This window comes from Camarhynchus parvulus, chromosome 29 (assembly GCF_901933205.1).
Source record: "Camarhynchus parvulus chromosome 29, STF_HiC, whole genome shotgun sequence".
Taxonomy (NCBI): Eukaryota; Metazoa; Chordata; class Aves; order Passeriformes; family Thraupidae; genus Camarhynchus; species Camarhynchus parvulus.
Genome location: NC_044599.1, coordinates 1,996,231 through 2,012,987, shown reverse-complemented (window position 1 = coordinate 2,012,987; position 16,757 = coordinate 1,996,231). Strand labels below are relative to the sequence as shown.

The 16,757-nt window shown below is 64.5% G+C and overlaps 1 protein-coding gene across 1 annotated transcript; it reads right to left on the bottom strand.

The window, feature by feature from the left end:
* Window positions 1-848: 848 nt before the first annotated feature.
* On the bottom strand, window positions 849-14,809 carry ADCY6 (adenylate cyclase 6). Its single transcript, XM_030967285.1, has 22 exons — window positions 14,754-14,809; window positions 13,050-13,887; window positions 11,124-11,273; window positions 10,913-11,034; window positions 10,361-10,472; window positions 10,164-10,291; window positions 8,430-8,588; window positions 8,200-8,341; window positions 7,991-8,119; window positions 7,508-7,533; window positions 7,258-7,405; window positions 6,493-6,590; window positions 6,329-6,416; window positions 6,136-6,252; window positions 5,909-6,067; window positions 4,633-4,808; window positions 4,522-4,551; window positions 3,769-3,898; window positions 2,753-3,016; window positions 1,959-2,163; window positions 1,141-1,265; window positions 849-1,053 (listed from the first exon to the last, which is right to left on the bottom strand). The coding sequence occupies exons 2-22, from the start codon at window positions 13,884-13,886 to the stop codon at window positions 925-927; spliced, it is 3,474 nt and encodes a 1,157-aa protein (XP_030823145.1). The 5' UTR covers window position 13,887; window positions 14,754-14,809; the 3' UTR covers window positions 849-924.
* Between the last annotated feature and the right edge of the window lie 1,948 nt (window positions 14,810-16,757).

Genomic DNA, 16,757 nt, shown 5'->3' with positions numbered 1-16,757 from the left:
ATCCGGTTTTAACGGGGTCCCGCAGCCTCTAAACGTTGCTTGTACCCCCCCCCCCAACCGACTTTTCACCCCCTTTCCTTTACCCACTGAGACAAGTTCCTTTACCGGGAACCTCCCTCCCCTCACACCGGGACTCTGCTGTATCGCCCTCCAGGTCCCCTCCTCACCGGCTCCCGGTGTTTTCCCCCCCTGGGATCCCGGGCCCCCTCCCAACCTGCAGCCCCATACACCCCTCTGCCCCACAGGCCAGGCCACAGCTCGTATCCAAAGTGTTTTATATATAATTTATCTGTACACACGAAGGACAAAGTACCTCAGGTCTGCGCTGGGGTGAGGGGGTCAGTGCCCCCCGCCACTCCCCCCCCCCCCAAAACTGCTTCCAAAAAAACAAAATAAAAGAAAAAAAAAGTCACTTCATTAAGTTTTTTTTTTTTTGCATTTAAAAGAGGGAGGGTGTTTCCCCCCTCCCCTCCCCGCCACAGTCCCCCCAGAGGGAGCTGGGACCCCCGGGGGGGGAGGGGGCTGCGGAGATGCTGGGCCTGCGCTTCCCCAGCCCCGCAGGCGGCACTTCAATTTGGCACATGGAGGGGGCTGGGGACCTCCAAAACCCCCTGCAGTCCCTTTTCTGGGGGGGGGGCGCCCATCTCCCCTCTTTGGCACATGGGGGGTTCAGCAAAGGGATGGGGGGTTACCATGACCCTCTCCCACAAAAAACACCCCGGTGCAGGGCTGGGAAACACCCCCTAAAACACCCACGGAGGGGGGGCACAGGGTTACCTCCCCACACCCCCCAACTACCTCCTCGTGTCCATTTCTCCCTTTTTTTTTTTTTAATATATTTGGGGATTTTTTTTTTTTTTTTTTTGCCTGAGCTTGGCACAGGCTGGGGGAGTCCCCAGCATGGGGGGACACCACGAGGACCCCCTAACTGCCCCCAGGGCCCGCATTGAGGAAGTAGGTGGTCATCTCCCCCTTGCCCTTGACCTTGACCAGCCCCCGGCACTCCAACACGTAGCCCTTGGCCGCCAGCACCTGGTACAGGTCTGTTGTCACCTGCAGAGAGGGGACACAGGGATTGTAAGGGGGGGACCCTGGGGGTCTCTGGGCAGGTGTCCTGTGTCCTTCCCAGCCCTGACTGACCTGGATGCGGTCGGGGACCCCAGTGCTGTCCATGCGGCTCGAGACATTGACGGTGTTGCCCCAAATGTCATATTGGGGCTTGCGAGCCCCGATGACCCCTGCGACCACTGGGCCCATGTTCAGGCCTGGGGGGACAGGGCTGAGAGTCAGGGATGAGCCAAACACTTGGGGAAGAGGGAAAAAGAGGAGTGGCGGGGGGGAAAAGAAGGGGTGAGGGGTGAAGTTGGAAAAGGAAAGAGTGACAGGGAGAAGAGGAATGTGGAGGGGAAAAAGGGGAGGTGAAAAGGGGGAAAGAGAGGTGAGGGGGAAAAAGAAGCGATGGGGGTGAGATTGGAAAAGGAGAGTGTAACAGGGAAAAGAGGAATGTGGAGAGGAAAAAGGGGAGGTGATGGTGAGAGGGGGAAAAAGGGGGAATAGAGGTGAGGGGGGGAAAGAAGGGGTGAGGGGTGAGATTGGAAAAGGAGAGTGTGACAGGGAGAAGAGGAATCTGGAGGGGAAAAAGGTGAGATGAGGGAGAAAGGGGAACTGAGAGGGGAAAATCGGATGGGGAAAGGGGGAAAGAGGTGAGGGAGGGAAAAGAAGGGGTGAGGGGAAAGGGCAGGTGAGGGGAGAAAAGGGAGTAAGAGGGGAAAAAAGGGCAGGAGGGGAGAAAAGGGGGTATAAAAGGAAAAGGGGTGTGAGAGAGGAAAATGGAGTATGAAAGGGAAAAAGAAAAGGTGATTGGGAAAGGAGGGAGGTGAGAGAGGAAAAAGGGGTGCAAAAGCCATGAACCACAGCGTGGGACGGCTGGAGGTGCAGAGGGGTGTGCAAGGGCTCACCAATCTTCATCTGGAAGTTGTTGAAGGAGTGCTCGTTGATGTACTTCATCTGCTCCATGAGGTGCATGGCGTAGTCGGCCAGCGCCGCGATGTGGCTCCGGCCCTCGCGGTCGTACGTGGCCGCGTTGAGCCCCGAGGCCGCCATGTAGGTGCTGCCAATGGTCTTGATCTTCTCCAGCTGCCGGTACTTCTGCTCGCTGATGATCTGGGGGACGGGCTGGGGTCACCCCCACAGCACCTCGACAGGGTGATGGGTACCCCAAAACCTGCACTCCGTCCTGTGGCTCCACCAGTGCTGTTTCATGGCTTTTCCAGCACCTCCTTCCCCTTGCCTCCACAAATTCTGCTCCACAGCCTCTCCAGCACCCCATGACCACATTCCCTGCACCCCAACCTCCTCCGTGGTGTTCCACAGCCTCTCCACCACCCCCTGCACCACCATCTCCTGCACCCTGTCCCAAATACGGTGCTCTGCGGGCTCTCCATACATGGTGCATCTTGCACCTCATCCATGGTGCTCCACAGCTTCTCCAGCACTCCATTCACTCCATCTCCTGCACCCTGTCCCCAAACCTGGTGTTCCACAGCACCCCATCTTCCTGCACCTCATCCTTGTGCACTCCATCCCCACTGCTCCACTGCCTTTCCAGCACCCCATGACCACATTCCCTTGACCACAATCTCATCCCCACTGCTCCAAAGCCTCTCCAGCACCCCATGAACCCCATCTGCTGCACCCCATCCCTGTGCACTTCACCCCCATGCACCCCCTCACCCCTTCCCCGCCCCAGCACCTCATCGAAGTCGGCGATGATCTCGTTGAGCAGCCGCAGACACTCCACACCCTCGTTGTTGGCCTCCAGCTCCACGTAGAACTCGGAGAAGTTGCTGATGGAGGCGAACATGACGGCCACGCACTCGCAGGACTGGTAGTAGAGCTCGTCGTTGCGCCGCTCCCGTGCCAGAAAGTGCGCGGCCACGTCCTTGGGCAGGATGTTGTGCAGCAGCCGCCGGTTGTAGGCCTGGAGCTCCTCCATCTCCTCCTTCTCACCCGTTGCCTGTGGGCACAGAGCCAGGTGGGAGCTGCCACAGGAGCCCCATGGCCATCAAAGGGTGTGGGGTGGGGGTTGCTCCCAGCCCCATGGTCACCCCAGTCCTGGGGTTCATCCCAGCCCCATGGTCACCCCAGTCCTGGGGTGTGGAGAGAGGGTTGGTCCCAGTCCTGGGGTGCAGGGAAAGGGTTGGTCCCAGCCCTGTGGTCACCCCAGTCCTGGGGTTCATCCCAGCCCCATAGACACCTCAGTCTTGGGGTGCAGGAAAAGGGTTGGTCCCAGCCCCATGGTCACCCCAGTCCTGGGGTGCAGGGAAAGGGTTGGTCCCAGCCCCATGGTCACCCCACTCCTGGGGTGCAGGGAAAGGGTTGGTCCCGGCCCTGCAGCCACCTTTGTGTCAGGGTATGGGGACAGGGTTGGTCCTGGCCCTGGATTGGTCCCTGTCCCAAAACTGCCCCAGTTCTGGGGTGCAAGAAAGGGTCAGTCTTCATCTCAGGGTAAAAGGAAGAGGTTGGTTCCAGCCCCACATCATCCTAATCCCAGGGAGGAGGGGAAGAGTCAGTTCCCATCCCATGGTCACCCCAATCCCAAGGAGCAGGGTCAGTCCCAGTCCCACAACCCCCTCGGTTCTGGGGTCAGTCTGAGAGGGGTCAGTCTTGTCCCAGAGTATGGGAAGGCATCAATACTGACCCCGTGGTCACCCCAGTCCTGGGGTGCAGGAAAAGGGTCGTTCCCAGCCCCCCACACCTTGGTCCTACCTGGAGCTTCCAGAGGAAGTCGAGGCGGGCGGTGGACTCGACCTGCTGCGCGTGCAGGTACAGGGCGAGGGCAAACACGGCCAGGACCACGGGCGTCACGTAGCGCAGAGCCACCTTCCCCTCTGCTGGGCTGCAGGACCCCCAGGACCCCCTGAGGTGGGCTGGGGGATCTGTCCCTGCCCACCCAGAGATCCCAAACTGCACCCAGACCCCAAATATGCACCCAGACCCCAAACGTGCACCCAGAGATCCCAAACATGCACCCAGAGATCCTAAACATGCACCCAGACCCCAAATTTGCACCCAAACCCCAAACATGCACCCAGAGATCCTAAACATGCACCCAGACCCCAAAGATCCACTCCATGGACACCAAATCTGCACTCAGACCCCCAAGTTCCCACTCACCCACACAGGGGAACCCCAAACGTGCACCCAACCCCAAAGATTCACCCACTCATCCAAGAGACCCAAAACCTGCACTTAGACCCCAAAGATCCACCCAGACCACCTCCTTCAGGGACCCCAAAGCTGCATCCAAGACCCCAAACATTCACCTTCCCATCCCAGGGACCCTAAATCTGCATGGTAGACCCCAAAGATCCACTCACCCACCCAAAGGAGCCCCAGATTTGCACCCAGACCCCAAAGCTGAGCCCACACCAGAGATTCTGAGGCTGCACCCAGACCCCCAAGGGACCCTCCTGCTTCTGCCCACCCTCACAGCCCCACTGGCTCCAGTTTCCCACTCACCACTCTCCCTGGGTCGTGTTGTAGGGGGGCCTGTGGGGACAGGAGCCAGGTGTCAGTGGGGTGGGGACACAGCTCCGATGTGGGGACCCCTGGGGGACTGGGGACACTCACAGGGCGTTGGCCAGGACCAGCAGGTCAGCATTGTCAAACAGAGCTGCGTGAGGCCCCTCCACCAGCAGCAGGAACGTGGCCTCGATGCCCACCATGAGCAGCAGCTTCCCAATGCTGCTGATGTGCAGGAAGACGGAGCAGGCCAGCAGGCTGAGCACCACGCTGTAGCTGAAGTACTGGGGGGGACACATGGTGGGATGCAGCAGCACCCCAAAACCACCAGATGGTACCCAGGAACAGAGAATGGCACCCTTGGGATCTTTGCAGCGCCCTGATGGCACCACAGGAACCAGGACTGGCATTCCAAGCACCCCTGGAATGCTGGATGGCACCCTGGGAACCCCTGCAGCACCCTGGGAATACTGGCAGACGCTCCTGGAAATCCCTGGTGGCACCCCAGGAACCTCTGCAGCACACTGGGAGCCCCAGATGGCACCCCAGGAACCCCAGCCCTCACCCCAGGGTGGGGAACCTTGGACCCATGGGATTTCTGCAGCACCCCAGGAACCTCTGCAGCAGACTGGGAACCCCACATGGCACCCCTGGAAACACCAGCCAGCACCAGAGGACTCCTGAAGCACCCCAAGAACCGCAGATGGCACCCAGAAACCATGGATGGCACCCCAGGAACCCTGAATGGCACCTTGGGGACCCCAGGAACTCCTGCAGGACCCCAGTGATGCCAGAGAGCATTCCAGAAACCCCTACAGCACCTTGGGAACACTGGATGGCACCCCTGGGAACCCTGCAGCACCCCTGGAACTCCTGCAGCACCCCAGGGACCCCAGAGAGCATTCCAGAAACCCCTACAGCACCTTGGGAACCCTGCAGCACCCCTGGAACTCCTGCAGCACCCCAGGAACCCCAGCACCTCCCCACGCCCACAGGGACCTTGCACCCCTGGGGACACTGTGCCAGCACCCAGCAACCTCAAGGGCTCAGTGCCAGCACCCACTGAGGACCTTGGACCTGAGCAACCTGTCCCAGCACCCTGTGTGTGTGGGGACCCTGTGCTGGCACCCTGCACCCATGGGGACCCAGTGCCAGCACTCTGGGGGACATGGAACCCTCATGGACCCAGTGCCAGCATGTTTGGGGACACAGTGCCTGCAGGGACCCCATTCCAGCACCCTGCATCCTCAGGGACCCAGTGCCAGCATGTTTGGGGACACTGCACCCATGGGGACCCTCTGCCAGCACCCAGGGAGGACTTGGCACCAGCAGGGACCCCTGTGGGACCCATGCCCTGTACCAGACGGTGCCCAGGGCCACTCACCTCGGGGAAGTCACAGGCCAGCCCGTCACCGTGGCAGGAGCCCATGGCAGTGCCCAGGGAGAGGTTGAGGGCACGGAGCTGGCATGGCCCCACGGAGCCGGGGGTGACATTGAGCTCACGGGCAGCACAATCCCGCAGGGCCACACGGCTGCAGGAGAACTGGGGGGCAGAGGGGTGAGCTGGTGTCCCACAGCCCCCCAAAACCCCCCAGGCCCCCGTGACCCTACCATGTTGACGAAGGCAGCGATGAAGACGAGGAGGATGGTGAAGACGGCGATGCCGGTGCTGCGGGCACGGGACTGGACGATGCCACGCGAGAGCTGCTGCAGGGCACTGGGGAAGAGCTGGGGGGGCACCAAGGAGCCTGTCAGGCATGGCTGAGCCCCCCCAAAAACCCTCACCCAGCCCTCAGGTACTCACAGTGACGCAGGAGTAGATGGCACAGATGAAGAGGATGGCAGCAAGGAGGATGAAGATGCTGACGTAGACCCCGAGCATCAGCGAGGAGCTGGGGAGAGGTGGGAGGTGAGTGATGGGGTTGGGGGGGGTCACAGCTGGTATTTTGGGGGGGCTGCAGCACTTACTGGGGGAACACCAGGATCTGGAGGCAGCAGATGAAGCAGAAGACGAGGAGGGTACAGGCCACGTAGCCACCAAAACGGTCATCGACCTTCTTGGAGTACTGAGGAGACAGGGAGAGGTGGGATGGTTGGATGGAGAGAGGGGGGACCCCAAGAACCCCAGGGGGATCCCAGGGGAAGAATGGAGGTGGGAATGAGGGGACACTCATGAATAAAGTGGAGGGGAATGGGGGGAACCTGGGGGACAGGATGGAGGGAAATGGGAGAACCCCAAGGGATGCAGATGAAGGGGGACTGGGAACATCCCAGAGGATGGGATACAGGGGGACAGGGGCAGCCCCAAAGGGTGGGATAGAGGGCAATGGGGAACCCCAGGGGATGCTAGAAATGGGATGGAGAGAAAGGGGGTGGCCCAGAGGGTGGAGAAAAGGGGGATAGGAACACCCTGGGGCATGGGATGGGGGGGACTCCAGGGATGCAGGGAATGGGATGTAGGGAGGGGATCTCAGGGGATAGGAAGGGACAGGGGGGACCCCAGAAGATGGAATGGTGGGGGATGAGAGGACCCCAGGGGATGGGAGGGGACAGGGGGGACCCCAGGGGATGAGGCTGAGAAGGTGGAGACACCACAAAACCAGCACAGAGAAGACCCCAAGGGATGGAGGAGAGAAGGGAGGACAAAGATGCTGATGGGGCCAGGGCAGAGGGGACTTCGAGAGACAAATGGAATGGTGGGTCCAGAACAAAGAGAACAGAGGGCCCCCCAACCTTCTTCTCCAGCTCAGGGGTCTGGAAGGTGAGCAGGAACTTCTTGACGTGGTCCTTGCGGAGCTGGTCGATGCTGCGGGCGTCAATGGCCCGGCTCAGGAACTCATCCACCTCATCCTCAGGGTTCAGGGCCTCCTGGGCACCACGGCTGGGGAATGGGGGGGGTCAGGACCCTCCCAGGCCCCCAGCTCTGCCCCAGGGAGGGGCTGGTCACACCCCCCCCCCAGCAGCCCAGCATGGGAACACTTACTTGTCCTTGCTGGAGTCATCGATGCCCTGGGAGATACAAGGGAGATGTCAGAGACATTGGCACGGATGGGGGCAGCCCTCATGAGTGACAAGGACATGGGACACCACCCCAGGGTGACCCAGGATGGGGGACAGAGCTCCAGGGGTAAATAGGGCAGAAGTCCCCAATGGTTTTTGGCAAGGACAAGAGGACCCCAGGGGTCTGCAAGGGAGGAGGGAGGGGTCTGGGGGGGTTGTCTAACACCACTGAGTATGGGAGACCCCTGAGGATGCCCAGGACTGGTGAGAACAAGGAGCATCTCCAAGGTCTGCTGAGCACCAGGGGCCACCCAGGAACTCCCTGAGGCCCGCGGGCAGCGGAGGAAGCCACGAGGGCTGCGGGCAGGGCTGGGGAAGCCACCAACAGCCACGGAAGGGCAGCAAGGGGCTGATAGCACCGTGGTGAGGGACCCCCGTGCCCAATGCCCTGCCCAGGGCTGCTCACCATCTGCCGGAAGGCCTTGGAGTCCTTGGTGCGGGAGAAGGAGCGCTCGGGCACCCAGCGCGGCACCAGCCCCTCGGTGGAGTTGGCACGAGTGCGCTGCAGCTTGGCCAGGATGGCTTTCTCCTCCTTCTGCAGGGCGACACGGCCGTGAGGGGGTGACCCGAGCTTTCCCACACCCCTTCTGCCCCCTCAGACCACCCCCAACTGACGCGTTTCTGGCTGCAGCCGACGATGAGGAAGGTCTCAATGTTGTGCTCCTTGAGGTAAGCGTTGCGCTCGCCCCCGTGGCCCGGCTCCACCTCGTAGTCCCCGTTCAGGTACTGCAGCGTGGCCCAGGTGATGTGGATGCGCCTGGGGATGAGGAAGATGAAGGTGCTGAGCCCTCCCTGCCCAGCACCCCCTACGCAGCCCCCAGCCCAGCCCCTCCAGCCCGGCTCACCCGGCTTTGCCGCCCGCTTCCATGTGGTTGGCCAGGGTGACATCGTTGGACCAGACGTCGAACTGCCACTTGCGCAGCCCCAGCACGCCGCAGTGAACCCGCCCGCTGTGGATGCCCACGCGCATGTTCACGTTCACCCCCGTCACCTCTCGCACCAGCCTGCGGATGGGACCAGCACTGTGTCACCGCCTGGGCGCCCCATGGCACCCTCTATGGCACCCACAAGCACCCCATGGCACCCACAAGCACCCCACCGCCCTCAAGCACCCTATAGTACCCTCAAGTACCCCATGGCACCCACAAGCACCCCATGGCGCCCTCAAGCACCCTATAGTACCCTCAAGTACCCCATGGCACCCTCAAGAACCCTATGGCACCCCCAAGCACCCCATGGCACCCTCAAGTACCCCATGGCACCATCAAGAACCCTATGGCACCCACAAGCACCCCATGGCACCCACAAGCACCCTACAGTACCCTCAAGCACCTCATGACACCCCCAGGCACCCCATGTCACCCCCAAGCACCCCCTGGCACCCTCAAGTACCCCATGGCACCCACAAACACCCCATGGCACCCCCAAGCATCCCACGGCACCCTCAAGCACTCCATGGCACCCCCAAGCACCCCATGGCACCCACAAGCACCCTATGACACCCTCAAGCACCCCATGCCACCCTCCATGGCACCCCCCAAGCACCCCATGGCACCCTCAAGCACCCCATGGCACCCTCTATAACACCCTCAAGTACCCCATGGCACCCTCAAGCACCCCATGGCACCCCTACAACACCCTCAAGTACCCCATGGCATCCTCAAGCACCCCTGGCACCCTACAACACCCTCAAGCACCCTATGGCACCCTCCATGGCACCCCCAAGCACTCTATGGCATCCTCAAGCACCCCATGGCACCCCCAAGCACCCTATGGCACCCTCTATAGGACTCCCAAGCACCCTATGACACCCCCAAGCACCCCATGGCACCCCTATGCCCTGTGACCCAGACTGGTGAGTACTGGGTATGTGCCAGCACCAGGAATGGGACCTGTCCCCCCAAGCTGTGGTGGCATCAGGGACACATCAGTACCAGACACAACTCCTCAGGGTTGTGGTGGCACTTGGGACATGCCAGCCCAGGAGATGCCATCCCCCACACTGTGATGGCATTGGGGACACACCAGCACCAGGGTTGGATGCAGCCCCCCAAATTGTGGTGGCACCGGAGATGTGTCAGCCCAGGGAATGGGCACAGCAGGGTCAGGCACACCCAGGCAAATTGTGGTGGCACCAGAGATGTGCCAGCCCAGGGATGGGCACAGCAGGGTCAGGAGCAGCCCCACGAGCTGTGGTGGCACTGGAGATGTGCCAGCCCAGGGGATGGGCACAGCAGGGTCAGGAGCAGCCCCACGAGCTGTGGTGGCACTGGGGATGGGCACAGCAAGGTCAGGTGCAGCCCCCCAAGCTGTGGTGGCACTGGGGATGGGCATAGCAGGGTCAGGAGCAGCCCCACGAGCTGTGGTGGCACTGGAGATGTGCCAGCCATGGGGATGGGCACAGCAGGGTCAGCAGCAGCCCCCCAAGCTGTGGTGGCACTGGGGATGGGCACAGCAGGGTCAGGAGCAGCCCCACGAGCTGTGGTGGCACTGGGGCATGGGCACAGCAGGGTCAGGTGCAGCCCCCCAAGCTGTGCCAGCCCAGGGGATGGGCACAGCCCCGGCTCTGCCCCACTCACGAGATGGCCTCGATCATGTCCACGCCCATCTCCACGCAGCAGTGAGCGTGGTCCCCGCGCGCCTCTGGCAGCCCTGACACGCAGTAGTAGCAGTCCCCCAGGATCTTGATGCGCAGGCAGTGGTTCTCCTGGGGGAGCACCAGCAGGTCAGGAGGGCTCCAGGACCCCCCCCAAAATCCCCCAGCCCCTCCACTCACCGCAGCCAGCTTGTCAAAGCGGGCAAAGAGCTCGTTGAGCGTCATCACCAGCTCCTGGGCCGTGCACTGCGAGGCCAGGCTGGTGAAGCCCTCGATGTCCGCGAAGAGGATGCTGCCAGGAGGAAGAGCACGGGCTGGGGATGGCCCACACGCTGCCCCAGACACCCTCAAGCACCTCATGGCATCCCCAAGCACCCTATGGCACCCTCAAGCACCTCATGGCACCCCCAAGCACCCTACAACACCCTCAACTGCCCAAGGCACCCCTATGGCACCCTCCATGGCATCCCCAAGCACCCTACAACACCCCCAAGCACCCCATGGCACCCTCTATGGCACCCCCAAGCACCCCATGGCACCCTCTATGCCACCCTCCATGGCACCCTATGACACCCTCAAGCACCCCATGGCACCCTCTATGGCACCCCCAAGCACCCCATGGCACCCTCTATGCCACCCTCCATGGCACCCTATGACACCCTCAAGCACCCCATGGCACCCTGGTGCTGCCTCCCCCAAAGCTCTCCCCCAACACCCCTGTCCCCGCAGTACCTGACGTTGTCATGCTTCTGGATGTAGATCTTGTGGAACATCATGTCCTCCTTCTTGGTGTTGATGTCCTCCTTCATCTCCATGGCCACGTGCTGTGGCAGCACCGACAGCAGCAGCCGCTCCTGCAGCCACAGCAGCTCCATCAGCAGGGTCAGGGGGGGCTGCTGGACCCCCAGCTCAGCACGGGGACCCCCGGGACCCCCCATCCCACCTGCTGACGGTTCTCCCTCTGGAGGTGCAGGCGCGCCTGGATGTAGCCACGGGTCTCCTGGAAGGCCTGGCGCTGCGACACCTCGGCCGGGTAGTGGGTGCAGACCCCCACCACGTTGGTGCAGAGGAAGATCAGGGCATTGGCACTGAGCTGGGGGGGGAGGTGGGCTCGGTGAGACCACCCAAGGACCCCCAGCCAGCTCTGCCACCCTCCTCTGCTTTGCTATTGGGGGTGCTGCTAAGGGGAGGCGAGGGGGCTGCAAGGAGGGGGGGTGGGTATGGGAACATGGGGGCTCAAGGCAGGGGGACAGGGGGGTTCTGGGACACAGGGGACAGGGTCAGGGGGTCGTGGGGCACCAAAGGACAAGGGAAAACAAGGCAAGGGGGCTGCAGAAACATGAAGGACTTGGGGCTGTGAGAAATCAGGGAAAAGGGGATGCAGGGACCTGGGGACACAGGATGGGGGGGCAAAGGGACACATTGGTGCAGAGGAAGATCAGGGCATTGGTGCTGAGCTTGGGGGGGAGGTGGGCTCAGTGAGACCCCCCAAGGACCCCCAGCCAGCTCTGCCACCCTCCTCTGCAGCACAGAACCTTGGCTTTGCTATGGGGGTGCTGCAAAGAGGGGGGTGTGGGTATGGGAACATGGGGGCTCAAGGCAGGGGGACAGGGGGGTTGTAGGACACAGGGGCAGGGGGATGTGGGGCACCAAAGGACAAGGGAAAACAAGACAAGAGGGCTGCAGGGACATGGGGGACTTGGGGCTGTGAGAAATTAGGGAAAAGGGGATGCAGGGCTCTGGGGACACAGGATGGGGGGCAAAGGGGACATGGGGACACAGGGTAGGTGGGGCAAAGGGGACACAAGGTAGGGGGATCACAGGGGTCTGAGGACACAGGTTAGGGTGGCAGAGGGGACTTGGGGACACAGGGGACATGCATAGGGTGAATGTGGAGGACATGGAGAGCCAGGGCAGGGGGAACATGGGGATATGGGGATGTAGAAAACCAGAGCAGGGGGGATCTGAGGATACAGGAGCTGGGGGTACATGGGGTCCTGGAGCATGGGGGTCATGGGGACGGCCTCGGGAAGCAGAGGAAGTCAGAAAGCGGAGATCGCTGCGGAGGGAGCTGCGGTTTCCCCCGTCCCCGTCCCCATCCCCCGGGACCGAGGCCAGGGCTATTTATAGCGCTCCAGCACACTGGGACACAGGGAGCAGAGGCCTCGCATCCCCTCCCCGGCCCCATCGCATCCCCCGGAGCCCCATCGCTCCTGCCCTGAAAGGGTGAACCCTCCCCGGTGGGGCGGCCCTTCCCGTGACCCCGCTGGCCTCGGATGTCATTGTGTTCCTCGCCCTGTGCCCCGTGGGGACGGCACGTGGCCCTGGCCCCGGCCAGGCAGGCCGAGGGTGACGGTGACGAGCGGCTCTGCTCAAGGAGGGGGAGCTGCTGCGGCTGGGAACACGCGGCCCCAGGGATGGGGACCCCTCTGCACCCCCTGTGCGAGCAGCACCGCTCCGGGAGCACTCAGAGGGGCAGGACAGGGGACACTGGGGACATTGGCAGTGTCCCAGCCCCCCTGGGTGACGGCCACTCCCCTGCCCTGGTGCCCTCGCCTTGCGTCCCTCCTCGGGGGTTTCCGCCAACCCTACAACGGGGGCTTTGTGGGTGCCCCTTCCTCGCGGTGCAGCCCACAATGGTGGGTCTGTGCCAGGATGAGAAGCCCACCCCACCCCACCACGGGACCCTAGCATGAAACCTCCCCCATCTCCAAGTAGCCAAGGGGCCTCTCCGCATCTAGAACTTTCCACCAAGCGCAAAAAAAAAAAAAAATCCTAAATTTGCAGAGCGGGATTCAGGGATGGGAGGTCCCACCTGCAGCAGGGCGGGACCCCGCGGGGCTCAGCCCCTCCCAGGTGTGTCCCTCACCTGCTTCCAGAGGAAAGGGTCGGCGGCGTTGCGGTGCCAGGCGATGGCGAGGTGCAGGGCGGAGAGCAGGACCCCGGCCAGCACCGCCGCCCGCATCCGCACGGGCAGCAGCGTGTAGGTGATGTAGATGAAGAAAACGCTCCACCAAACCCCCTCGGCAGCGCTTCGGGGAGCCACGGCCACCGTCCCCAGCGCCTGCACCCCGGCCAGCAGCCCCAGCACCACGTAGCTCACCACCCACATGTAGTCCTGGGGGAAAGCGCTGCGACTGCACAGCACCATGAGGAGCAGGAACAGCGCCGTGGCACCGGCCAGCGCGGCGGCCGCCGCCGGCACGTGGGGGGCACCGGGCAGGCAGAGGAAGAGCAGCATCACCCCGCAAACCAGCACCAGCACTCCCATCAGCACCGTCAGGCTGCTCTGGTTCATCTGGAAGAAGTAGCGCTGGTAAAGCCGCTCCAGTTTGGCCGATTGGAAGCGTTTGGAGCGGAAAACCTGGAGCAGGCGCCGCCAGCACTCGCCGGCCGACGGCCGCCCCCCGCGTCCCGCCGCTCCCTTCGGCGCCTTGGCCTCGCCGTCCTCCAAGCCCGCGTCCACAGATTTGAGTCCCAGCTCGCCCGAGGGCCCCTTCTTGCCGTAGTGATCCTCCTGCCAAGTGCAGCGCAGCCCCCGGGGGGGTCCCGCGCCCCGCTCCATCTCAGGGTCCTGCAGGCAGCTCATGTAGCGGGGGCCGCAGAGGCCGGCTCGGGGCCGCGGGCCCTTCTTGCCGTTGCGCTCTCCCCATGCCGTCTTCCTCTCGTCCACCTTGGGCACCAGGATGCCGCTGAACCACGACATGCTGTGGGCACCGAGGAGGGGTCAGGGCTTGGTCCCCCCACCCTGACACCCCAACAGGGGCCCCGGTGTCCTCGGGGGTGCGAGGCCGTGCGAGGAGTGGAGAGTTCTGATGTCCCCACCACCATGCTGGGCACGCAGAGCTCAGCTCTCCCATGCCCCCATGGGCCCTGTGGGCACGGCCAGCGCTGGTTCCCGGTGCCCCAATGTCCCGGTGCTGGGTGCCCGGTGCCAGAATCCCGGTGCACAGCGCTGGCTTCCCGGTGTCGGGTTCCCGTTGTCCCGGTGCCCAGTGTCCTGGTGCCCGGTGCGTGGCCCTGCCGAGGCCGCCCCGAGCCCGCCCTTCCCGGTGCAGCGACCTGCGACAAAGCTGGGACCGACCCGGGCGTCCCGGCCCTGTTTGTCTTGAACGGCGGCCAACGGGTTTTACCGGGCACGGCCGCCCCGGGGCACCGGGAACCAGCCGGGACGTGGCAGCCGGTCCCTGCTCGGGGCGAGCGGCGGTGGAGAGCGGCCACCGGGAAGGGCCGGCCCCGGTGGTGGCGGCGGCCGCCTCCCTCCTCCCGTCCCTCCCCGCTCCGGGCACGGGAGCCCCGCCGAGCCCGGCCCGTACACCGGGACCCACCAGCGCCCTCCGGCCGCCGCACCGGACGCTCGCACCGCACCGGCAGCTCCCGCCGCACCGGACCCCCGGGGCCGCACCGCTCCCGCCGCCCGGGGGCCCAGCCCGGTGTCGCCCCCTCGCCCTAATCCCAGCTCCAGTCCCAGTCCCGATCGCGGTCCCGGTCCCGATCCCCGCCGCCGCCACCGCCCCGATCCACCCCCCAGCCCCTCCCGCCGCTCCCGGTGCGCCCGGGCGGCCCCGCTCACCTCCGCCTCCGGCGCCGCCGGCCGCGGGGCCCCGCGCCCCGCCACGGCCCCGCCGCCGCCCGCCCGCTCCTACACGGCGGCCGCGCCGCGTTTCCCTGCCGCCCCATCTCGCGCCCAGGCCGGGCCCCGGTGGCGGTGGCGGCCCCGGTCCCGGTCGCGGCCGCGCAGCCCCGGCCCGCCCCGGCCGGTGCCCGCCCCCCTCCCCGCCCGGATCCGCTCCCGGGCGCTCCCGGCCGGCGGCCTTAAAGGCGCAGCGGCGGCGGCGGGAACGGCCCGGTACGGCCCGGAGCGGCGGGGGCGGACTCGCAGCCCCGGGGCTGCGCACACGCGCACGGACACGGGCACGGACACGCGCACCGACATGGCGGGGACACAGGGGCGGGGGGTCCGCACAACCCCCCCGAGTGTGTCACTTGCACACCTACCCCAGCGCCCCAGGGCACATCCCGGTGCCCCCCTTGCACACGCACGCACTGCACACCCTGGCACGCGCGTGTTGCACGCTCACGCACACGAATCCCTTTGCACACCCGCGGCGTGCACACACCGCCTTGCACACCCCCCGACACGCGCACACATCCCCTTGCACACGCACACACAAGCCTTTGCACACACGTTTTCCATGCTGCACACATAGGTATTGCACACACACCCTTCTTGCACATTTCCACGCCCTTGCACACGCACAGCCTTGCACACTCAGGCAGCCCCGTTATGCACCCACACATAAACCTCTCTATATGCGTGTGCAAACACGCGAATCCCCGTGCTCACACACCTGTGCAACCCCTTAGGCACACTAGGCGTGCACGCAGGTGTGGGTGCACACACGCAGCTTGCACACGCAGGCCTTGCACACACACACACACACACACACAGGGGCACGCACCTCTCTCACCCTGACCCCACGCACCTCACACGCACTGCCTCGCACACACAAGTACACCCACCCCTTGCACACTCACCTTTACACACACACAGCCCTTACACGCACCGCCCACACCTTCATGCACACAGTCCTTGCACACCCCCTTTACACCCTCCTTACACACCCACAGCCCTTCTTACACACACCCTCACCCTGACCCACCCCTTACACACTCACAGCCCTTCTTGTTTGCACAAACACCCTGACCCACTCTTTAGACACTCACAGCCCCCTTGTTTGCACACACTCTCTAACAAGCACCTTACACACTCACATCCCCCTTATTTGCACACAAACCCCCCTTACCCCCCCTCCCCATTTCCACGCACCCTCACGCCCACCCTGGCACGGGGGTCCCCCCTCCCTGTGCTCCCCACCCCCGGTACCCCCACGAGTGCCCGTGGCACCGGCCCTGCCCTCCCCCCCCGTGGCAGAACCTCCCGTGCCCCCCCTTCCTTCCCTTCCTTTCCCTTCCCTTCCCTCCCCCGCAGCAGCGGCGGCGCCGGGCCCCGGGGAGCGCTGATTAATCATTAATTAGGAGCCGCCGGCGGGGCCGTGTCCCTGCGGCCCCACGCGGAAGTCCCGCCGCGCGGGGGGTGGGGGGGCGCCGCTGGGGCTCCCGGTGCCCCCCCCGGCCCTCGGTCCCGTTCTGCCTCTCCGCTCCGGCGGTGCCGCAGCACCGGGACCGGCCGACGCCGTGGGCACGGCGGGGACGCGGGGCGTGGGGTGGGTGGGCTGCGAGCCCCCCACGGCCCCGCCTGCCCCACGCGGGAGTCCCTGGGGGCGTAACCCCGTGGGAGGTGGGGGGGGAGATGTCCCGGTATGGGGGTGGCAAAAAGAACCGTGGAAGGGGCACGGCGGCGGCGGGAGCCGTCCCGGTGCGATGCGGGCGGAGGGGCTCCCGCATCCCCGCACAGGCGTGGGCAGGGCTGCGGCGGCCCCGGGGGGCTCCCGTTGCCCGGTACGGCGCGGCCGGGCACCGCAGCACTGCGGGTTGTGGGCAGGCTCCGCTGCCGGTGCCTCCCGGTGGCTGCCCAGCTGCGGGGGCGCCGAGCGGCCGCCGCGGGGATGGGCGC